This window comes from Rhopalosiphum maidis, chromosome 2, assembly GCF_003676215.2.
Source record: "Rhopalosiphum maidis isolate BTI-1 chromosome 2, ASM367621v3, whole genome shotgun sequence".
Taxonomy (NCBI): Eukaryota; Metazoa; Arthropoda; class Insecta; order Hemiptera; family Aphididae; genus Rhopalosiphum; species Rhopalosiphum maidis.
This window is the reverse complement of record NC_040878.1, coordinates 91,290,348-91,317,097: the sequence shown is the minus strand read 5'-3', so window position 1 is coordinate 91,317,097 and position 26,750 is coordinate 91,290,348. Positions and strand designations below refer to the sequence as shown.

Sequence of the window (26,750 nt, the reverse complement as noted above, 5' to 3'; positions counted from 1 at the left end):
ATGACAGCTGTTAATGATATTGATTTTCAAGAAATGATACAAATATTAGGTTTACATAAACCTTCAAGTATTCAGGTAACACATACAATAAATTCAATAATAATTGAATGGCTAAAAACTAACAAAATTTTTATTTAAAAAGAAACCTATTGGCGCGTATACCAGGTAGATGGCAAGCACGTGATATCCGCCAACGATCCATAGCTATCACAAATGATTGAAGGTAATTTTGTGACTGATGAAACAAATACAACCAATAAAGTTGATGACACTGTTTTGATAAGAATAATAAAAGAAAGTCATCAGTGACTTGAAGAGGAAATTGGTAGGATTATAAAAAAGACCAAATACTTTAAAAACGAAGACAGCGACTAAGCATGTCAATCAACTTTTATTTATTTATTTAATGTATACAATAATATATTAAAATAATAAACAGTTTTAAAAAACGTAATTTATATATTATATATATATATATATGTGTGTGTGTGTGTGTGTGTGTGTGTGTGTACCTTGTACAATATAGGTATAATGTTCTTTCCTAATAATTCCCAATAATATGCCCTATTTTATTTTATATATAATATGTTACTTTTATTAATCAATTATTATTATATTATAATATATAAAGTATAAAAATTTATGATATTAAATAAATTCTTATTTTAATAAAATATAGTGTTATTTATTGTTACTGATGGTACTTCAATAAAGCACAACAATTATTATTGAATAACAGGATAACAGCAACATACTATGCACATCTACGGAGTACAAGAATATACCTTTTGCACGGCCGGCGGTATTGTTTCCTTTGTTTTTGAGTTGGCTAGCAGACAGTCTCCCAAAAGTCGAGGACAAGAAATGCGACCAGACTGGATGCCGTCGGCCGTCATTAATAGGTCATAATTGATTTCATCGCTAACGACAGAATCTCGTCTGCCGAACAAAAATAACATATTTCATTTGTACAACTAAAAAATGGTCGTAGATTGCAATGGTATTATCGTTCATACTTGTACGCCGGATGTTCTTGGATAAACCGACGTATCCAACTAGCTGTCGTGTCGATTTGGCCGGACGCACGACGCGAAATGAGCTTTAGATACTGTTGGATGGTACAATGCGTGTCTGTGTCAACTTCCATGCTAGACAAGTAACTGTGAATTAATGGGATGAGACCAGGGAATTCGCCCATCTGAAAACACGTTTGGTTAATATGTTAATGTTACGCTTACGAATAGTTGCGACACGTGGGTTAAGTAAAACATTATATTATGTTGTTTAATTTAGGATTAGGAAGTTAGTGTCTTCAAATCCGTTAAACTGTGTAAAAAATGGCTGCATCCAAGTTGGGTTCGAAAATAGTACAAGTTTTAAATTTTGTACGAATTGGGTCCGTGTAAATATAATATTTTGTACAAATGGGTCCGGTAATTTCCGATAAAATTATGTGTTGGAATTACGACCCAAAATTCCCTCCAAAATTATGGTCTGAATTTAAGCCTAGTACAATAAGTACTACAAAGCATGTGAGTCTTTCTATTCACACTTCAATTCTATGTTTTATTCTGCTCACGTAAATATATTTCAGTTTATACACGTTTTAAAAAAATATTCAAATCGAAGTTTATATTAAAATGAGAAGTCCAGAAAGAAGAAGAAACTGTATAATATCTAAGGAAAATTTCATAAAAGAAAAATGACAGAAAAAATATTGGGAACAATTAATTGCTACGAATTTGTTAAATCTGTTTCTTATAAATTTCAGCCCAATTATTAAAAAAGGTGGGCAAGTAGGTATCGCTCTGTTGTATAGTAGAGATGGAGAGTAGGTCACTGGTCACTAAAATGGATGAATTAAATTTGAATGCAATGGCAGGTATCATTGTATACGAAAAACGATTCTGAACGGAGATGATTTGTCAGTCAATGATAATTAGTAGAATATATTATATTATTACCTATATTTAAATTTAATATATCGTTATTTTACGCGATTTCGTAAAAAATTTAATTTTATACGCTCATAAAACTTTTTCTATATTGACGCTGGAATTTTTTTTACAGTTACTTGAAGGAAAACTTATAGATAACCTTGTATTGGGCTTTTAACTTACGGTATAAATCACAAAAATTTTATGAATTTTCAACTTCAAAATTCCTTGCAAATTTTCGCGATTTTGACATACTTCGTAAATATTTGAACTTGAAATGCTTATAAACAAAAATTGTGACTAACGATTTTTGATTTTTTTTTACTACAATAAGTAAAACTTATAATAAACCTTGTATTAAATTTTAAAGATTTTTTGGAAAGCCCAATTTTTTTTTATCGGCATTTCAAGAAATTAATTTAGAAAAATTGAAAATTTCAATGGTTTATAAATAGTTTAAAAAAATTCTAAATATTTTGAAAATTTAATGGTAAATAGATAACGCTAATATAAACATTTGGTGAAAATTTCAAGTATTTACAATGATTTGTTTTTGAGTTACAGCAAAATAAAAATCGATTTTGCCAAAAAGTGGTTATGCGTAAAAATTCCTGTTTTTCCGTTATTTTTTCAGGGTTTTTCTTAACGCTTTTAACAACTACTGGAAACTTTTTACTTTTGACCCCACAAAGTACTAACTAGATTAATTTTCCTTTCAAAGAGGGGCTAAAGTCAAAAATCAAAGCATTATTACTACTCCAAAACGTAATGACGACACAAAAAAAAAAAAAAACCACACATCATTATAGAATTAATATATTCATCACTCCATTCGGAATCTAAAATTATTAACTAGACGAGTTTAATTATATTTGTGTAATTTATGTAAATCACAAAAATAAAATAGTAAACATTAGAAAAAAAATATTTTTAACCATACCTATAATAACTAGATGTTATTTGACAGTCCTAAGTCTGTAAAAATGGGAAGGAAAATATTTGTTTTCTGGAACCCAACTAGTACAGTAGGCTTTTTAGCATAGGTCCCAACTAGTAAAGTAGGCTTTTTTACACGGGACCCAATTGGTAAACAATTGGAAAATGGGACCCAACTAAAAGGTGGAAACTAACAAACACGATTTTAAAAGCTATTATTTTTAATATTCTTACACCATTACAATATATTTTTAACCTAGTCCTTACTACTGATGTTTTTCCACATTCATTCAAAAATATTATCATTATTCCGCTACATAAACAGTTTAATAAAAATGATTGTAAAAATTATCGACCAATAGTTCTTACAATTACACTATTTAAAGTATTAGAAAAGTGCATCAAGGATAGGCTTTATAATTTTTTAGAAACATGCTCAATATTTTCTAATAACTAATTTGGTTTTAGGAAAAACAAAGGTACCAATAAAGCTTTAATGACTGTAATTAATCATATTTATAAAAATTTAGACAAAATAGAGTAGTAATAGGAATTTTTCTAGATGTTAAAAAAGCTTTCGATTCTGTTGACCACTCAATATTGCTAGCCAAATTAGAAAAATACGGTATCAGGGAAAATACAAATAACCTTATATGTAATTTTCTAGAAAATCGTATTCAACAAGTTAGAGTAAATAAATAAATAAAAATCATATTCATAATAAATCTAATCATGTATTGAGTATCGTCAAAACATGGTTTTATAATAACCTCCTGGAACTTAATTTAATAAAAACTTGCTTTATAAACTTTAGTATAAATAAATTGTCACTCACTGGAAATAATTATCTTAAGACACATCTCAAAAATTGTAATGAATTTAATATAAATACAGTGTCTGCTATTAGTAATGACAGTAAATGTAATTGCACTTCTATTTATTCAGTACAAAAAGTAAAATACCTAGGTATTACTATAGATGCTAACCTTAAATGGCAAACTCATATTATTAATACAACTAGAAAAATCAGATTATTATTCTATTAATTTAAAACTTTTAGTAACATATTATCACCCACCACAATGAGAATGGTTTTTACAGCTATGGCTCAGTCAATTTATTCATATGGTATTGGGAGTTGGGGTGGTGCCTACAATACATATCTCAATTCACTTGAAACCACAATAAATGCTCTTATTAAAATATCTTTAAAAACACCTTATAGAATGAACACTGTATTTTTATATAGAGAATGTAATCTATTAAATTTAACTCAATTATATGCAAGACATATATTAATGAATATATTTTTCCTTGATATTCAAAAATTTAAATTTAAACATAACCATTGTACAAGAACGAAACAAACTAATATGTATTTAATTCCTATGTGTAGAACGGAATTTGGAAAAAGAAACCCCATTAATGTTGGAATTAAGAAGGCAATGGAATTAAATATAGACGTTGGTTTGTTTAAAATTTTTAGATTATATAAGAAAATAGTAAATTAAAAAATTAAATTACTAGTATAGATAATTTTGTTAACTGTATTCCAGTCAGATTGTTATATTTATTATGTAATTCTAAAATATTTAAAAATATATAGTTATAATAAGCTTATAATCACTATATCAACCACGATCGACTTATTTGCTAATTTAAAATATAATTTAATTATTTTTAGTAAATATACGATACATATTTAAGAACCCTTGTCTCCACAACAAGCCTAACTTACGGAGACAATCATTTTATATATAATGTCATTATAATAAGTATTAAGTATTTATATTTGTACAAATTTACATGTATGTATACCTTAAATTTTTAAATGAAAATAAATAATAATAATAAAACTAGTATGCGCCGTAAAAATATTATATTAGCTTGTTTAAAACACGAAAATACTATGTCTCAATTTGTCAAAGTATATTTTATTTTAATCACAAAATAATATCTCAACTAGGTAATAATTTTGAGGAATAATTAATTGCGATTTTGTAATCCTCCGGATAAATTAAACTTAGGTACAAATGTATAATTATAATTTATAATACATGATGCATTGTTTCAAGTAAGTGTATAAAATGCGAGTACATATAGCTATATAGGTAATAAATAATTATTTATAAAAATGTCAGTGATGCGCGTCGTTCTGCTTTCTTCGAGTTGTTTTTACAGCATAAATATGTAAAACTAAGAATTTCGAGTACCCCGAGCCCAACTAAGGCGCAGATCCCAGGGGCGATATCCCACTCCCCCATAAATATATTTTAAATCTACACCTGGCCTAACTGTACTATGTTTATAAAATTATAAATTTAACTATAATCTAATTTTACTTTTCCGTTAATGATTTCATTTATGGACATCGTCGTGTAAGTGGCATCATCGTTGGAACTATTTATGTCGACGTTCGCGGTTTTAGACGTAGAAGCAGCTATGTTTTTGCGAAACCAAAATTTCTCCGTCAGGGCAGCAGATCGTTTTTGAGCTTTTGACATATTCTCATCCACCTGTAAATGGTGCGATTAATATACGTGTAATATTACATTATTCAACTCGACAGAATGACCGACAAAACGTACTTTGCTAATGGGAATGATGAAGTTTAATTGATACGACAAAATGACCCTGGTGAGTAGGACGACGAAGCACACGATCGCGGCGTTTTCAAAATCGGTTAGTTGCACTTCACATGGTCGGAATTCTACACGCCAACCGATCGTTGATTTAGGCGGAGGCGGCTTAAACCGCATTGTCTGCCAGTTAGTCGACTGTATGTTCTATTATGTATTATAAAATAATCAAAACGAGCGTGTTTGTTATTATTTTATTTACAAAATAAAAATAGTATATATTATATTAAAGTATGATATAGTATGAGTAAACAATCGAAGGGCGTATTTGGCTGTGTCTATAAGGGCTGGCGCAAAATAATTTTTTATATTACTTGTTAAGGTGGTTGAACATGTCGAAAATAACGTGTAAAACAACCAATAAGCCAGACAAAACTGTGAGACTTGGGGTTGATGAATTTTATTTTTTAAAACAAATTTGAATTTGTATTCTAATCTTCTAGGTTTCGATCGATTAACCTAATCTAACCTTAAGGGAACTGAAGCATACCATGTTTTAAGGACTAGTGTTTAGACATTGCATATTACATGTACATTTTGGCTATGTCAATGTGTGAGAAGTAAATGAACATTAGTGTGTGATTCATTATCACATTTCCGTGATGAAATTTGAATTCCCAGATTTACAATGATAATTAAAATAAACCAAACCTTATGAGAATTCGTCGAAAAAAGGTATATTATTATTTTTCTATACAACTACTTTAAATATTCGTTCATAATAATAAATTATAGTCACGTCATACCCGCATCATAGAAAAATAAAATATAAATTAAAAATCAATTTGTATAAATAAAAATATTAAAATAATAAAATTATTGATAAGTATATTTTTTTTCTGTGCTTATTTTTTATCAAAAATCATTTAATAAACTACAATAATGAAAAAATAAATAAGAACTGAATATTTTTTTGTTAAAAAAGATCTTATATTATTTCCACGACGCTAGTCTTTTTGTGTTCCAGTTGTAGCAGGGTACGTAATACTTGAATATTAGAAATGTCAAATCTCATTGTACCGTTTGTACCTGAGTACGCGCGGTCATCAAATGACAACAATATAAAAATAATATTATCATTGCGATTGAATAATAATAATGATACACCTAGTGCCCTAGTCAATAAATTTCCTAATATAATAAATGATTATACATATTATATACGTAGTAATAAATATTTAATTCACCGAGTTACTGGCAGTACGTATAATGAGATATAATAAGATTAATTTTTGATATTGAATGGTTTCGCAGAATTGAAGTAGCGTAGTAGGATATAAGTAATTCACGGGACGATAACACATTCTCGCACGCGCAGGAATGTCAAATTTTGGTATGATCAAAATTGACACACCGCGTTTTAAGCATCTAAAAGACCAATAAGCCAAACAAAACTGTGAGGCTCGGAGTTGATGGGTTTTATTTTTGAAAACAGATTTGAATTTGTCATTTAGTCTTTTAGGTTTTGATCGAAGCAATTTTAGATATTCAAATTAATTATTAAAATATAAATAATTAAAAAAACTATACATTTCTTTTATTTTAATACTTAAGTACGTGTTCAATTTTTCAATTATTTACCTAACCTAGAAGACTAGAATACAAATTCAAATTTGTTTTCAAAAATAAAATCCATCAACCCCAAGTCTCACAGTTTTATCTGGCTTATTGGTTATTTTACATGTTTTTTTCGACTTGCTTTAACCACCTTAAATAAAAACTACATTCCATCATAGATAAGGGTTTAAAGTACAAACTATCAAAGAAGTTACAAATTTAAATTATTATTATATTAGAAAGTAACTATATAGAGATAAATATAATTATAAAGAATGTAATAGACTACCAAATTACTACCAGTTCTAAGAACTATTTGGAAATATGTTGTATCATAAAAACTAATAACTACGAACACTTGAACTCACTATCACAAATCATAATGTGCAAGTATATAATCACTAATCAGTATTATTAGTACTAAGATTTATTATATGTGTAACTGGATTTGACCTATCTAACATGTATAATGATAAGACATTTTAATCGTAATAGCTCTCGCAACTATACCTATAAAAACAACAACTTTTGAAGGACGCAACAATGAGATTGTGGACAAATAAAATACTTCAGATCTATTAGAAAAGGAACGGGGACGCCACAAATAAGGAAGCTCCCAGCATAGCATATTCAGATGTACTAGAACCGTTGAATCCACAAAATCTTCACCTAACGCTATTACATACAACTATTGTTATACTCATACATGCGTTAAATTAAATAAACGAACTATTTTAAATTAAAATTAACTTAAACAATTATTTCTAATCTACGACTCAGAGAAATGGAAAGTAGGCACGTTACAAACATTAACATTTTATCACCCTTTAAAAATAAGCTTTTAGATATGAGCGGTGATTCATAAGCATGCTTTCTTCAGCACATTAATAATGTAATATCATACCCTTTAAAAGTTAAAATATGCATTTATTAAAACAAAGATTTTTGGAATTATTGTAGTATTTTGAGGAGCGAATATAGTCTTATTACAAGAAAATATAAACTTTTTTTTAAAAGGTCGTTTTTGCCATTGTATATATACAGTAAAAAACCTATAGGTTTAAATGAAGTATACTTCAAAGTGATCCATCTCGACAGTATCATCTTGATGCACTTTTTCGTTAAACAAAGATACAGTATCCCGAATGAATAGGTGTGCTACGTGCTGAGCCATCTGGTGATCGATGTCAGCGCTCTTAAGTTTGTTGTAGATTGTTTTGTCGTATACCAGCGGCACATCGTTAAACCTATCGCAACAAATCAAAGAAACTTGTCCAGTAAAAGTTTTTAAAAAAAATACAAAATCAAATTTCGTTATTTAACTGTTTTGCATCAATAGTCCGCCTCAAGGTATGGTTTCCCTGCAGCGTCAGAGAGTGGGAACAGCACGTCGTGATGCCGAGTCTAGACGCCTATGTTCGAACCGGTAGTTGAAGCTAGACGCGGCAAGGAAACCTTACCTTTAGTTCTCAAGTTATTATGATAATATACACGCGGATAACTAGTTAAGTAACCATATAATTGTTTGGTTAGATGATGATTGACTGCACAAACACAGCGTCACTTGTTTTCAGGGTTAACGCAAAAATATATGAGATTACGTAAGAGTAAAAATGCTAATATATCATTACATTTATGTACAATTTAACCTAAATAAAAACAAATTTGTTGATGTCACATTATATATAAATAAAATGATTAGGTTCATAAAAGACCCGGTTGAGAATCCTAAGAAAATTGCCACGCCAAAAATTTTGATGGAAATCAAAATATCACCAAAACTCGATATAGATATTAATAAAAAAAATTGTATATGAGTATAAAATAATAATATAAACATTATTTAATTAAAAAAACTCACTTTTCTCCTTGGCTCGATAGATACAATGTGGTAGAATCGTAACGCGATTTGGGAATAACAAACTTATCTGTGGTCAACGGTTCCAATCCCCTTTCTTGTCGCGTGCGACAGTCCACTGACCGAGATATTACATCCCAGCGACAGTCTACGTCTGTTAGGTACCCTCGAAATACAGGCGAAGCCGCTGTCAATGCCAACTACGACGAAAACATGAAAATAGAAAAAAAAATACGCATATAATAATTATTTATTATGTACACATATATTATATATGTTAACTAGATTCGTAAACTGAAAAAAATTGGGTAAGAGGGTTGTACGAATTGTATATGTAAAACACTCATGTGTTAAATTTTAATTAAATTATATATATCATATAATCATTGTATATGAAATATAATTCTGAGCGGAAACAGTCTGTTCACTAAGTATATTTAACCTAACTAAGTTTATTTAATTTATTTTAGTTTATGAACGATGAAGTGATTAATGTATATTGATTTAACGATCAGTTAGCTTTAATATCAAGTCAATTTACCTATTATCAAACTTAAACGTAAGAATATTATCATGGACATGTCATGCTTTTATTAGCATTATTTTTTTAAGTTGAGTTACAGTTATGTAAAATATTACAACTATAAAATTCTCATAACTCATTTTTAAATGATAATATTAATAAAAGCATATCATATGATTGATATGTTCTAGATAACAGTCTATAACTTCTAAATAGGAAAACTGACTCCAATATTAAAACAAACAACATCAAATGTGTTTTGCAAAACGTAAATTTGCTATAAATCTATAATGTACTTTATTAGTAAGGCAGAGATCAGGGGCGTACACGGGGGAGGGGGTGTCATGGAGATATGACACCCCTGTTAAAAATAAGTATCGGGTCAAATTATGAAACGGTGACTAAAAAAAGAAAAAGAAAAAAAGGTCAATTCGTGCATATAATTATGATTTATGACACCCCGCTTAAAAAAATCCTGCGTACGCCACTGGCAGATAAAACACATGCGGGTATAACGTTCTCTTAACAATGACGAGTGGTTTTTTTCTGTCATAACCATTTGGGGTAATACAAAAGCTACGATTTTTAACTTTGTAATTAGGAATTAGGCTGCAGTTATCTAAGCTAAAATTCTGTCACTCTAATTTCCAATCAGCTATGCTTTCATAGTGTCTACTGAATTTTAATAAGTTTTGTTGTAGATAAATATGCAAGTTTTCTAGATTTAAGTCTAAAGTTCTGGTTTGACGTGTTTTGGTGAAATAGAAGGGAAGTGATGTGTTTGATAAATATTTTTACCACTCTCAGCATGCAGATCTTTTACATAGAATATATGGCGATAAAATGTTAGCTAAGAACTGGGAGCCATTCTGTCAGCGTCGATTTGACAATACCAGAAATAATGCGCATAATAGAGTGCATAGAACATCGATCTTATTATTACAATGCGAACTATTTAACCATACTTGAGAGGCATACTTTGCAACAGAAGAGTAAACTAGCGTTCATGCCGACGTTCTCAGTATTGACATTGCTGCCCCCTCCCACCCACAGGTTGAGCCCGCTAATTTGTGGATAATATTGTTTCGTGTTTTGAGCTTATAACAGCAATATTCTTGGCGTATTGTTTAAAAGTTAACAGTCTATCAAACATCACTCCTAGGTACTTCGGAGACGGATTTTATTCAATTATGTTTCCATCAAATTAAATTTGAGATTTATATTTTGCCAATCGGTTGTTTAAGTGCAATGTTATTGTTACTACCATTGTATCTGTATTAGGTTTAGGTATGAGCCGCTATTTATATAAATAATCTGATACTAGCTCTCGATCTTTTGCTATTATTTCTTCAGTGTATTAAAACTTTTACATTTACACAATCCACATATACTGATATACTCACACATATTATATTTTCTAGACAATTGTTTACAAGATATTTACAACATACATACGTACCTACACAAATTCTTATACTTTTATTGTATTGATTGTTATTACCTTTCGGGAATTTAAACTTTAAATAATTATATGTTGAACATAAAATTTTGCAGGGCAATACGTTATAAACATTTTTTAGAGTGTGTCTTTAATAATACTTTCTTTATAATTTAAAAAATAATTTATTAGAAACGAGAATCACCAATATTTATACCATTATTAATAATCACAATATGGATATTGGATAGTCATAATCTATGTATATATATATATATATAGAAAAAAATTGTAGCTGTGATTATTATTTAGTTATTTTTATGAATTTAAAAGTAAATATTTGGCTCACCAGAATCGGACACAGCGGAGTGAGCTGATCATAAAGAGTTCGAGCTTCTTTGATGCAACACGCCTATAAAATGTTTACATTCTTACATTTATTTAAAAGACATTTTTGTTGGTGAAGACTTCATTAGAATTAAAACGGCCATTGTATTATTACGTACTTGAAATGTCATCTGTAAGCAACAGCAACCCATGCCGAATGCCATGGCATCCATGTATACATGATCGGGTAGTGCCGCGTTCAAACTGTCTGTATCCCCGCCGATGCTGATCAAATCTTCTTCGAACGGACTTGGAGTATTTTCATCTTTGAATACTATAAATTAAAAATAAACACAATGTTGGTACTTGTCATCGTATAAATAACTTTTATACTAACTATATTAATTTGTATTATGATACATTTCATTAAAGTTAAATTGTGTTTGGGTTCCATTATATATAATATATACTATCATAACATTGCTAAACGTCAAGAATGCATTCAATTTAGATAACTGGAAAAGGATGATGATAATTTTTTTTGTGTAAGACAGAGAAAATATTAGGCGTAAGCATAGACCTTAAGATCTATGGGCGTAAGCCAAAATCCCTTATGACTTGTAATATTATTGAATAATATAGATACAATTATATAGTTTTTATTTTTTAACATAAATTTCACAATAGTGATTAAAATAGTATTTATTTTAATATTCAGACAGATATACCTACATTTTAAAATATGTTTAGTAGGTAGGTATACAAACTTTACCCAGGTATACAGACTAAATAGTGTGCAATGTACATACAAGATACGAATGTTTAAATAAAGAAACCATAACTCTTATATACGTAATAATAAAAATTATTTAATACAAAATTTAAATATTAAATGGTTCATTATTATAAAATTCAATCTAGCAAACGGTTATACAATATAAATACGTAGCAGAACGTATGTACCAATCATAAACTATATTATAATTACAACCAAACACCTAACATAGTAATATACTTGAAAATATCTGCAATCTGCTATCTGCAACATATTATTACGTACGTCCTATATAATTAAGATGAACAATTTTAGACTAGAGAATATTTTATAGTTAACACGTATTATAATAAATTATAAAATAATAATATACATCAGCATTGTAATTTAAATTTAACATAAAAATGCATTAGAATATCACAATGTAATATTGATTTTCCTCCTGTATAAAGATGGTAGTGAAAACGACTGTTATAACTTTATAAGTAGGGAACGGATTTAAATGCTCTAAAAAACATGAAAAATGCCTTAAAAAATACGATTTAATAATAAACACTCATAACAGAAATTTTATTTAAATACGCACTAAATAATGCTCTTAAAATTGTTTTTAACATTGAAAAAATTTGTTTAATTATATAAATTGTTATTCTTAAGTATTAATTATTCATATCATTTTAATCATCTTCTTATTCTCCTAACTTCTTCTTACTTTGAAAATATTTCTAAAAAAATAATATACAATTTAGATAGATACATTCGTTATACTTACACCTTATGTTTCATAATAGCATTGTATCCATTTCTATATAAAAAATGACTTTAAAACATCAAAAAATACACTAAAAATTTCAAAAAATGCTCTAGAAAGCAAAAGTCTTAAAAATGCAAAATAAAAGTTATATTTTTTAATTTCTTGATATATGATATTAAATTTGTACTTAGAAAGCAATGTTTTAGGACATTCAGAAAAAAATGCAACTTATATTTACATCCATTCCCTATTTATAAGGATTGAAAAACTTAAAAATATATGTATACAGTATACTATATTATATTGTACCTACACTATCAGAATCATTCGCATGTATATAATATAGTGAAAGGGAGCCTAACCTAACCTTTTTTTGTATTTTTATAAACTATATTATAAAGTGTTTACGTTACATACATAATAGGTATAGATATTAACTTCTATGCTATAATTTTTGTCTAAATTATCTTTCAAACGTGAATACCTATAAAAATACTTTCTCATCATTAGCTATTGAAGTTTCAAATTAAACATATATATACATATATTAAAGTTTAATATATTTATTCTGATACCGTTTAATAATTAAACGGTATCAGAACAAGAAATGGTTATCACCAAACTAGTGACAATATATTATAATAATAACAAATTATTAAAATAAACATATATTTATTTGATTTATAGGTATTATAATATACGACTATAGCAAGTTCTAATATTTGAAAACAAGTAGAATAAGTAGATAGGTTAAAACTTAATAAAATTATACATTCAGTTACTACTGCATTCTTACCGGGGAGACAACTCCGGAAAACAATATAAATACGTATTATCAGCACAGTTATAATTCAATTAATTGAACACATGTTGAATTAATACAGTGATAATTATAATATTAAACAAATCCCACGATAAATTTCCATGTCATATCACATTTTGAAATTAAAATTCCAAATAATTATTCAATATCTTTGTCAAGAGGACGTCTCACCCGCATGTGTTGTCTCCGTCTTATACACGTACGACATAGTAAATATTCGTTCACCAGTTTCAATAGTGTGCTTTTAGTTTTAATATTAGAGTGAATTGACCTATTATCAAACTTTTAGGTAAGAACATTATCTGTGTTTTCTCGTTGGATTTTTACGATATTATTTTAATTTTTAAGTGAATTATGATCATTTTCAAATATTTAATAATTTCATACTCATAACTCGCCTAAAAATTTAAATATCGTAAAAAGCCAACACGAGAACACAGATAATTTTCTTACTTAAAAGTTTGATAATAGGTCAATTCACTCTAATATTAAAACTAAAAGCACACTATTGAAACTGGTGAACGAAAATTTACTATGTCGTACGTGTGTAAGACGGAGACAACACATGCGGGTGAGACGTCCTCTTAAGTTTACAAACACTTGTATATGTTTTTAAATGCAATAGATACCTACTTAAACAATATACAAACATATACACACACGACCATGTAAAAAAATCAAATGACGAATACATAAATCTGATGAGTGATGACATAGTCGACCGAACAACAATTATTATACAGCACGTCTAGTAGACATTGTCACCACTAGAGCTAAAATCGGCCATACACGGCTCACCCATTCTTATCTATTCAACCTACAAGAAGAACAGCCAATCTGCAATCATTGCAATGAAATTCTGTCAATCGAGCATATCACACTTCACTGCCCTATGTATAATGAAGAACGAAACATTTTAAGTCACCCCACTAACATGGAGGAAGCATTAGGGGAAGCCAACGTTGACGTCACTTTTAATTTTTATAGATTTATTTATCTTATAAACCTATTGTAACCCAATATCCCAAATGTAAATACTTATGTATACATACTTTTAAAATTTAAAAACCTTATGTACCTTATGCATCTTATGTAATCTTATCTATTATATCTGTATAATTCTAAGTTAATGTAACACTGTATAGGCTAATGACCACAAATGTCGAAGCCTTTATTCTTAATAAAAAAAAAAAAAAAAACAATTATTAGTAATATAGCAATATAATAGTACCTATAGGTATTATAATATTAGTATATATAATACTATATAATTATATAATATACTAATAAATATACTACATAACATACATAGATTCATGTAGCACTTACTGTTGGCTTAGTCAAATATTTATTTTCCAACGTATAGTCACTTTACAATAGTAACCGTTTATAGAAACGTAAAAAAACGACTTCCTTATACCATTAATAGACTATCTGTGTATGTGTTCGTTTAGATTTTTAAATGTATATATTACAAATATATGGCATAGGTGTATTTACTCGGAATGTTTATGGCCACTCGCTCCCCTCTCCGTTGCCGTATATTCCTGGTGAGCGTAGAGAACCTCGGATGTCCTTTGTAAATCGCCGAGTCTGGTATGAACAGTGAACGTGAAGGGCCGATCTTGGGTGTCGGCTGATCCACGGGCCACGTGAACTCTGGACATCCAAGCCTGCACACAAATGCGTCCCATATGCGTGCATATTTTGTTATATCTGTGCCTGGGCCATCTGAAACTACAAGCCCAAAACACCGAATCCAGTGCATAGCCTTTCTAACATTCAATGAGTTCTCATCCTCATGCCCACATCCCTCCCTGCTCGAAAATTATAGAAAACTTATATATCTCCAACTCCATATCTTTACTAACGCGATAAGTATATTATTAGTTATTATATTATAATAATCACTAATAAAGGTATAGTTAAATTAGTCAACTTAGTCACAAGACGCGGTAACAATTATCTCGATCTGCGTCATATGATAAATTTATAATCTCGGAACGATAGTAGTATCGAATATGTGCACCTCAAAAATCGAAATAATTAATAAATTATCATGCAGAATATGATATTCGAAGCTCTATATACAGCACCATGTCATGACCCCACACGATATAATATGATTAATTCACTCTCGGAGAATATATAGGTGTAAATAAATCGTTATAATGCGTTTACATTATGCAATGAAAATCAATCATCGACCACCTATCACTCCCGCGATCGTTTCAGATCAATAACGCATAGATGGGGAAGGGAGACAAGTATAAATAACAGTACTCATCTGTATATTATGGTTTGGCATACCTGGGGAAATTCGTAATGGTCATCAGCACCTCGTCCGGCCCGAGTAATTGTTGTGCTTCCTCTCTGCGATACCGCATATTCGCTTCTACTATGTTGAAGTGGGCCAAAAGGCCACCGTACGGTTTTCCAGGAGTACCCTCGATCATGTAAGCCCCATATTCAGGCCTCCACAGCGATTTTACATTGCTATTGTATACACAATATAAATTAGAGTAAGTTATGTATACATATCTAAGCATACATAATCACGCGTATACTATGCGCTATCATAATACAAAAATCTTCAACCGTATTAATTTAATATTTTATTAAGTATAAAATTAATATCACATTGTAAAACATTAATAAATTGTATAAATCATGTATACACTGATGACAAATGAGAATGATGAAAATATAGTACCCAATAGATACATATACTACCAGGTGCGTAACTAAGAATTACAAAGCGGGGGGGGGGGTTATTCAAAATTATACACATATAATAACTTTAGGTATACTTTTTGTACAAACGCATTACAAGTGAATAGATAATGGTTTATGAAAGAAATTCAAATATTATTATTATTATTAATAAAAAGAAATGTAAATCTTAGAGTATACCACGGTTGAAGGGGGCGTTATTACACTTGTAACACCCTCCCCCCTGGCCACGCGCCTGCGTACCACATATAAATACAATATATTGCATATACAGAGTGATTCTTTTAATGTAAAACACTCGTTATTTCAAAAAGTATTCGTTTTTAAAAAAAAAATTTTACATAGTTTCAAATTGTTAAAAAACAACGTTTTTATTAAAAAATTATATTTTTAAATATTTTTTTACCCTTATATTTTTTTAAGTTTTTTACATTTTTGAAGACAACATAAAGTTTTAGTTTCATATTCGAAAGCAGAATAATTTTCTGAGTATTTCGATACATAAAATATGAATTTAGGGCGAGTAATTAACAAGTTATACGTATTTAAAGTTTAGACAATTGGAGTAGTGGACAAACATTTTGCGGGATAACCCCGTAAACACTCCACTGCGCGCATCAAAACTTTAAATACGTATAACTCATAAACTACTCGCCCAAAATTCGAATTATATGTATCAAAATAATCAGAAAATTATTCTGCTTTGAAATATAAAATTAAAACTCTATTCCAAACCTTAGTTTTCACTGTACCCAACAGGTTTCAAGTATTAAAATATCTGTTAAATTATCTACTAATATAATATAGGTAATATTATTCCTAATTTTATATGCTGATGACGTTATAAATCAATTTATATTGAGATAATTAAAATAACTAAAGAACAATGGCAACTCAAGTGAGATCATTTTTATACGATTGCGTCATTTTTAAAACTGTCGATAATTATGCATAATACACGTAATATTTTGTTAAATGTGGGTCGCATTGATAATAGGTAGGTAATAATATTCATTCAAGTATAAACAAATTGAAATATATAAAATTTAAACAATTTAAGTCTTTCTAATTCTTTACAAGTGTAGGTATGATATACTTATTTACTACATTATCAATTTTATTATTTTTATTGTTTGACATAAATTATAATACATAAATACATAAATAATAACTAATAAAATTCCTAAAAATTGTATTATATTATTTAATTTTTATAATACCTGACTTATTTTAATTAATTATATTTTATCATTTTATTTAAACAGACAAAACAAAAATACGATCTATTATCATTAAAGGAAATTACTAATGAGTATTACCTATTATGTATACAAAACAAATCCACGTGTATATAAATATATATATTATTTATTTTATTTTAACAAATCTAAGGGTGTAGCCCTTGATTACTATGTATAAGGATAATAATATTTAGAGTGAAACAAAGAAAAACACAATAAATATAACTTTACATTAATTATAAACAACATAAGATTAATTATACCATTTGAACATAACGAATAGTACATTAAATTTTGTATTTTTATTTGCTGTAGAAATAAATATTTGAATATATAGGATGATTCATTTACCATAAAATACTCATTATTTCAAAAATATTCATGTTTTTGAAAATATTTTTTTACATAGTTTAAAATTGTTAAAAAAAACGTTTTTTAAATAATTGTTACTCTTATATTTTTTTTAAGTTTTTTACTTTTTTGAATGACATCGTAGAGTTTTAATTTCATATTCCGAAGCAGAATAATTTCCTGAGTATTCTGATACTTAAAAATCGAATTTAGGGCAAGTAGTTTATGAGTTATAAGTATTTAAAGTTTAGTTACGCGGAGTGGAGTGGTACAGGGGTTACCCCGCAAAATGTCTGTCCACTACTCTGATTGTCTAAACTTTAAATAAGAATAACTCATAAGCTACTCGCCCTAGATCCGATTTTTATGTATCAAAATACTCAGGAAATTATTCTGCTTTGGAATTTGAAATTAAAACTTTATGTTGTCATTCAAAAAAGTAAAAAACTTAAAAAAATATAAGGATAAAAAATATTTAAAAATATAATTTTTTTAATAAGAACGTCGTTTTTTAACAATTTGAAACAATGTAAAAAAATGTTTTCAAAAACATGAATACTTTTTGAAATAATGAGTGTTTTATGATGAAAGAATCACCCTGTATTGTATTCTTCGCACTAGGTTATCTTGTATATCATAAATTATAACATTAAAAACTAAGTGTCCTTGTGCCAATGGCATAAAAACAATAGGTGGTCAAATATATCGATTTAAAAATGTTTATTTTATTAGGTTATATTCTATAAGATATTCTACCTTAGAAATAATGTAAATACACGTAAGCGCGATAATTCAAATACAGTCCTAATAAATAACTACAACTATAAAATGAAACTTATAATTGTATGGTTCTTTATACCATCTAAACAAGCTAAATTTATTTTATTTACTGAAGTTTTGTAACTTATTTATGATAGGTTTTGAAATATATGTTGTACGTTGACTGTACAACAGAATTGTCACTAAGGTTACAGGTTAAAATATATTTACGATTTTCATATTTTTTTTTTTATTTTTTTCGTACACAAATTGTTTACAGACCAAATTCCAAATCCTTTTATTATAACTTATAAGATAAAGCAGATATCTACATACAATTTTATTTTGCAAATAATTTCGGGCATTTTTAGCTATACACACATTTTTTTTTTTATTTTTAAATTTCAAAGAACATTTAAAAAATATAATATTATAGGTTTACGCGTACTGCAGGTTCATCCATAGCTCAGCAAGTATTATTATTATTGAAATCACAACTCATGCGAATATGAAACGTCTTCTATGAATAATCTATTAAAAATGTATAGTATAATTTAAATGAGTTTAATTTCTTAACGCAGTTTATTATGTCATATTTTATTGTCATAAAAGAGAATATTTAGAATTTTAAAAATTATAAACATCTAAGCCCTAGTTTTCACTGTACCCAACAGGTTTCAAGTATTAAAATATCTATTGAACTTATCTACTAATATAACATAGGTAATATTATTCCTAATTTTATATACTGATGACGTTATAAATCAATTTATATTAAGATAATTAAAATAACTAAAGAACAATGCCAACTCGGGTAAGATCATTTTTAAAAGATTGCGTCATTTTTAAAACAGTCGATAATTATGCATAATACACGTAATATTTTGTTAAATGTGGGTTGCATTGATAATAGGTAGGTAATAATATTCATTCAAGTATAAACAAATTGAAATATATAAAATTTAAACAATTTAAGTCTTTCTAATTCTTTACAAGTGTAGGTATGATATACTTATTTACTACATTATCAATTTTATTATTTTTATTGTTTGACATAAATTATAATACATAAATACATAAATAATAACTAATAAGATTCCTAAAAATTATATTATATTATTTAATTTTTATAATACCTTACTTATTTTAATTAATTATATTTTATCATTTCATTTAAACAGACAAAACAAAAATACGATCTATTATCATTAAAGGAAATTACTAATGAGTATTACCTATTATGTATACAAATCCACGTGTATATAAATATATATATTATTTATTTTATTTTAACAAATCTAAGGGTGTAACCTTTGATTACTATGTATAAGGATAATAATATTTAGAGTAAAACAAAGAAAAACATAGTTAATATAACTTTACATTAATTATAAACAACATAAGATTAATTATACCATTTGAACATAACGAATAGTACATTAAATTTTGTATTTTTATTTGCTGTAGAAATAAATATTTGAATATATAGGATGATTCATTTACCATAAAATACTCATTATTTCAAAAATATTCATGTTTTTGAAAATATTTTTTTACATAGTTTAAAATTGTTAAAAAAAACGTTTTTTAAATAATTGTTACTCATATATTTTTTTTAAGTTTTTTACTTTTTTGAATGACATCGTAGAGTTTTAATTTCATATTCCGAAGCAGAATAATTTCCTGAGTATTCTGATACTTAAAAATCGAATTTAGGGCAAGTAGTTTATGAGTTATAAGTATTTAAAGTTTAGTTACGCGGAGTGGAGTGGTACAGGGGTTACCCCGCAAAATGTCTGTCCACTACTCTGATTGTCTAAACTTTAAATAAGAATAACTCATAAACTACTCGCCCTAAATTCGATTTTTTATGTATCAAAATACTCAAAAAATTATTCTGCTTTGGAATATGAAATTGAAACTTTATGTTGTCATTCAAAAAAAACTTAAAAAATATTTAAATTATAATTTTTTAATAAAAACATTGTTTTTAACAACTTGAAACTATAAAAATTTTTTTTTCAAAACTATGAATACTTTTTGAAATAATGAGTGTTTTATGGTAAATGAATCACCTTGTATATAATAACCATTTTTAAGTATCCTTCTAAAATTTAAATCTTCGAATACACAAATGTAATTATATATTTTATTTAAATGGGATTTTTATTAACAATTACTCATTTTTTCATAACAACCTAAATTTAACTACCTAGTTGTTTTTGTGAACTATTCAAGACCTATCCAAAAGTTGTCGAAATAAAAATTATAAGTTTTAAAATAATTTTCAAGATATTATTGATATCATATTGAGATTAAATAAGTACTAAAGATCTCAATATTATATTCTACAATAATATTTCCACGTTAATATATTTATATATTATACTTAATTTTAAATTTTAAAAAAATTCAATTGAAACACTTATAGTCTATGAAAAACATATAAGTTTTGTTATTAGCTATTAAGAGAATTGAAAACGATGATTTTCTGTCTCTCTAACACATGTGGAATATAAGAATTTAGACATGTTTTCATTCAAAACGTACTGATTAATATAATGAAGCGATAATAATTCTAAAAACAAGTCAGGTTATATTAGGTACCTTGCCGTCAAGTCTACTTGAGATTGACTTTCCCACATTTTTAATTTTACCCCCCCCCCTAAATTTTAAAAATAAAATGAATTAAATACAAAACAAAATTAAATTTATTTTTTAATATTTGTTCATTGAACAATTCTATTATTTATGAACAAAAATATAATTTATAACTCGACAATCTGACGACAAAAGTTGAACAATTATTATAGTCTAATCAAAACGAAAGTCATTTAGTCAATAGTAATCGGATAATTATAATGCATAGATTTGATTTTATAAGTTAAATAAAATCTATTATTATTATATATAAAAAAAATTAATAATAAAAAAAAGAAGAGTATACTCTAATACTCTTTATTATATATAAGTTGGTGTCAAGTGGCTAACTGTAATAAACGTGTTAAATTAAAATTAAATAATATCGTAGTAACGATTTTAAGCAGAAACGGTTAGCCTATATACCAGTGTTTCTCAACCGGTGTGCCGGGTAAGTTCAAACGTGTCGTGGGAAGTACTAATATTAAATGTACAAACCTTGTTGACACTATATTTACAAAAATTAATAGTTATTATTCTTATTTTTTTTTTTTTTTTTTTGTGTGTCACAAAGTATGAACATTTTTAATAATGTGTTGCCATAATACAAAGGTTGAGGAACACTTATATTCTATAATATCACTAAAAACTTAGGTATATTTTATGATATGTTTATTATTATTGATATTGCTAATAAAGTAATTTATTTTACTATTGTCTAATAGTATTATGATAGGTTGATTCAATTTTTGCCGAAAATATTATAATGATAACAATAAATATAATATATACTATTTACCTTAATATTTTTATATAAATAAAAGAACAGCTAATGAGTAATGTGAGATTATCTTATATTATTTTTTATTAAATTTTCAAGAACTTGGATCTAACGAATATTTTTTTATCGACATATATAGATAAACAATTTATTGTGCCTATAAATAGCTCAAAATGAGTCAAAATAATTTTAAAATTATTCCATGACGTATAGAAAACAAGAACTTGTAAAAATTTGAATTTCAAACACTCATAATAATTAATTTGACTTTTTGGTAGTGTTTTTTTTAAATAGGTATGGATTGCAAAACTTTTAAAGACACTTGTGTGAAATTTTTAAATCTTAGGTATAAATATTAAAAATTTTATAAATTTTTAACTACAAATTAATATGCTCAAGTTTCCGATTTTAACAAAATTCGTTAAAATTCTAACTTTAAACGCTTATAAATTGTTTTGTGGCTTTATGTTTAACCTATTTATTTTAATTTCTATTAACAAAAGCTTATGATAAACCTAGTATTGAATTTTCATATTTATTACAAAACAATTTTTTTTTATTTTCAATTAAAAAACGCTTGCCCAGTCAGAGATTGGCATGTAAGCTTTCTTGATTTTCAATTTTTATAAATTTATTAATTGTATGCATTATGTATGTATAATGTATTTTATTTTCATTTTCATTTAGTAAGATAGATCTCTGAAACCCGAGAGCGAATTTTGTTTTTTGGGGTCTTGTTAGATTCACATTGGCTAGGAGGAGTGCAGTGAAGATTTTCAGAACTTTATCTTTTATAGTCAATTCACTACAGAGCTTCAAAAAAAATTATTGGGCATTTTAATGTTTTTTCAGCTTTATAGCTTTGTAGTGAGTTAACAATTGAAAATTAAGTTTTGAAAATCTTAACAGTACTTCTCCTAGACAATGTGAATCTAAGGAGACCCCAAATAAAAAAATCTGTTCTCCAGTTTCGGTAATTTACCACGCTTAATGAAAATCTAGCAAAAAATAACTAATTTTTTAACTGTGAAAAATTAAATCATTTTTTTTGAAAATTTTTAATTGCACATTTTGTATCTACTTGATAATCCCTTTTCAATGAGCTATCAACCAACTTTTTAGCTATAATAGTTTTTGAGAAAAGTTAAAAAATAAATATTTTGGGACTGTTCACGCCGACGTTTTTGTGGATTTAAATCGTTATACCGCTTGGGTGTGATATCGGATCTCTCTCATTAATATTTTATGTTAAAGCTAGCTTAATTAAACACCTACTCATTACAACTGAGTTATATTTTTATCATTTTCCTATTTAACAAAAATTCTTGAATTTTTAATTCAGACTTTCATTTCAATTACCATACTTACTTGATTAAAAATCAAGAAAGTAAAAAAATAACTTTAATAAACCGAAAATTATTAAGTAAACATACTTATAGTTATCTGATATATTATAATAATTTAAAATTCTATAAATATGCTTATCACACAGATACAGTGTACAATGTACCAACTATTGTAGTATACCAAAACGTGATTTATGCTTAAATATTTTATTTCATTCACAACAAAATGCAAGCTATTAGTCATTAGTATAAGTTGAATACAGTAATTCACAATATAGATAAGTTACTTGATAGATACGTGTATTAGGTTAGTCGAATGTTTTATAATTTGTTTAATTAAATAAATCTAGATTAGATTAAATTAAAATATGATCTTGGAGAGCATAGTATAATAGCATAGTTCAATGGTTTCATAATCAATCATACAGAGATCAAGGGGATAGTAGTAACAACGGTACCAATCGCCAATCAATGATCTTTAAAGTGATGGAAGGTGAAATAGCTCACGGTGGATTCTCAAAATAATGTTATTTTAGTGTAACTTCTTGATTTTTAAATAATTATACATATATATCAGTAATATATATATATATATAACTAATTATAAGAACCTTACGAGATGTTTCTAAGATAGAAGAATAATTTCTATCTTAGATACAAAAATATAATTTCCAATCTTAAAGAGCAATCCATAAACTATAAATAGAGAATAAAAATAAAAATTTGATCCTCCATTAATACCTTAAACAATAATTCTAATAAGATTATTCTAGAAGTAAATATTTTTAAATACCTAAATAATTTATATAATTTTACTCTTTGAACTAAATACTAAGTAATTATACTTAAATAGGTAAACTTGGACTAGCCTCTATATACAGTGTAAAACTTTATATCATCCAATATGGATTATTTTAGTTTGATATAACACTTAACAAAAAAAAAAAAAAAAATTATAACAATGTATAGTGTGAATAGGTACATATACCTAAATATATCTAACCTTATCTTTAAAACATACATAACTTTATTATATACTTATAGGTGTTTTATAGTATGCATATTCACAAATGTTTAATAAGACAATTCTAATATATCAAGTATGTGAACTGTATAGATACTGACTACTGAGAACAACTGTGGCAATTAACAAGTAATTAGTATTTATATTAAACTAAAATTTCAACAGAATACATCAGAAGACTAAATAAAATGTTTCAGAACAAGTGCATTTTTTTGTAAGCAGGCAAATTTAGACTGTAAAAATGTAATATATTATATTTATAAGTCTAGGAATTGGTTTTGTATGTTCAAATGTAAAATTACTTACTTAAATAAGATGATAGTCATTTACAAATAAAATAATTATAAAATAATTAAACAATCCTTCTATATACCTATTTAAAAATTAGAATATATTTTTTTATTTTTTATTAAAATGTATAGTTTTATACATTATTTAATTGTATTATTTCTTTATAAAATATGTTTATACAAAGAAAAAGTATGTTGAATGTCTATACTTGTTATTTTAATTCTCTGCATAAAATTAAATTATTTTCCTGGGTTTCTAACTAGTTTATCATTTAATACATTTGCATAGCAAAGCCCAGTTAGATTAGGTTAGATTAAAATCCTCACAGTTTATGCATAGGAATATTTTCAAAAGCAAATGAATTATCGATTTTCAAAAAATAAATTTAACTATTAAACTTTAATCGAAACCATACCAGAAAAATTATACTTGATTAACAAATTATAATTATTATTATTAATATTAATATCTTTTTTTTCCCCAGTTTAAATCGACGACGTCGTGAGAACTGCTTACGCATTACTTCCACGACGCAAATAACTAAAGGTTAGGTACCTAAATGAGATCACAACACCCGTAACTATACATCACTTATTTAATAATTTATTTCTATCTATTTATCATAAAATCAATGACAACGTGAAATATTATTGGTTATGATAATTTGAATCACTACAAAACAAATTAGTTCTACTCAAATCATAGGTATATTGATCAATAAAAACAAATATAAAAATCATTAATATGCAGTTTTTACAGTTTCTTCTTCAAAAAAAAATCGAACAAGTTTAACTACTACAAATACTCAATATTTCAACTATTTATTCAAAACTTTATAATTATTAATCATACAAATTAATATATTCTCTATATTTTTCCCTTAGGTTGTGAATTTATCTACAGTATATACATGACTATACGTCTCAACAAAATTTATTTTTATTTTATCTAAACATATTGTGTGATAAGTACTATTTACAATTAAATTAATATTGCTTTAAATTATTATGTTATTTAACATAAATTTAATAATTTATATTTGCTTGTTGGTAGATAAATATAAAAGTAGATTGCAATTTTAAAAATCAATTCCAGAATTTCAGATATAATTATAAATAATTTATTTAAACATTAAAATGTTTATTTTAGTAACAAAGTTTAAAACAATACTAGGCAACTACAACTAACATTAATTATCTAATCGTAATATTTCAATTTGAACAATAATTTAACTTACTATGGGTCGTTTGCTTCTTTTTCGTTGAGTTGACCTAAAATTTCTTGTGCACAAAGTCTAACTTTTGCAGTTTTGTTCGTATGGTCAAATTTGACAATTATGTATTCAACCTAGAAAGGATAAATGTCGACGTACGTCGCAAAAGCAAGCGTTGCGATGTTAAAACGAATCGCCTGTGAATTAGTTACCGGGGCATTATAAATAGTTACCTCATCACCCCATTTCAGAACATCTCCTTTGCGATCCAACAGTTGATGGTATAAGTTCAAAAACTGATCAACACCATGCTGTCTAACGTGATCAGCTAATTGTTTCGTCTCTTCCCAGGTGAGCGGTTGCCCTTCTGTCAACAGACCCATAATTGCGCAATGAAACGAATAAATTTTTAAATAAAAATTATGGAAAAATGAAAACTGCGTAAAGAAACAGTCACAGTATCCGCACCGTGTGCGCGTTATTTATTTATTTATATAAAAAAAAGGTCTGTGTGAACTGGTATTTTAAATAGGTATCTTCAAAAACCCGGCAGACAAGCACAATATTAGTTTCAAGTGTTTCAACATCCAACACTATCACTATTTTAGGGAAATAATGCGGAATCCACACGAAAACCTACAGTGTTCGGCTCGTTATTGATAACTGATTAGTGATTACTAAATAGTGTATAGTAAATCGTGAATTTGTGAATACTTAATCTGAATGCCTGAAGTTCCGATACCCGAACGGTCGGATACTCGGATGTGATCGAGACTCACGACCACGGGTGCTGACTGCCGGACT

The 26,750-nt window shown here is 27.2% G+C and overlaps 1 protein-coding gene across 1 annotated transcript; it reads right to left on the bottom strand.

The window, feature by feature from the left end:
* Positions 1–348: 348 nt before the first annotated feature.
* Positions 349–26,329, bottom strand: LOC113551029 (glutamate--cysteine ligase catalytic subunit). The gene is made up of 12 exons (XM_026953030.1): positions 26,180–26,329; positions 25,971–26,080; positions 15,878–16,063; positions 15,068–15,240; positions 11,395–11,549; positions 11,238–11,300; positions 8,931–9,127; positions 8,145–8,316; positions 5,462–5,659; positions 5,216–5,389; positions 1,017–1,198; positions 349–939 (listed from the first exon to the last, which is right to left on the bottom strand). The coding sequence occupies exons 1-12, from the start codon at positions 26,327–26,329 to the stop codon at positions 765–767; spliced, it is 1,935 nt and encodes a 644-aa protein (XP_026808831.1). The 3' UTR covers positions 349–764.
* Positions 26,330–26,750: the final 421 nt, after the last annotated feature.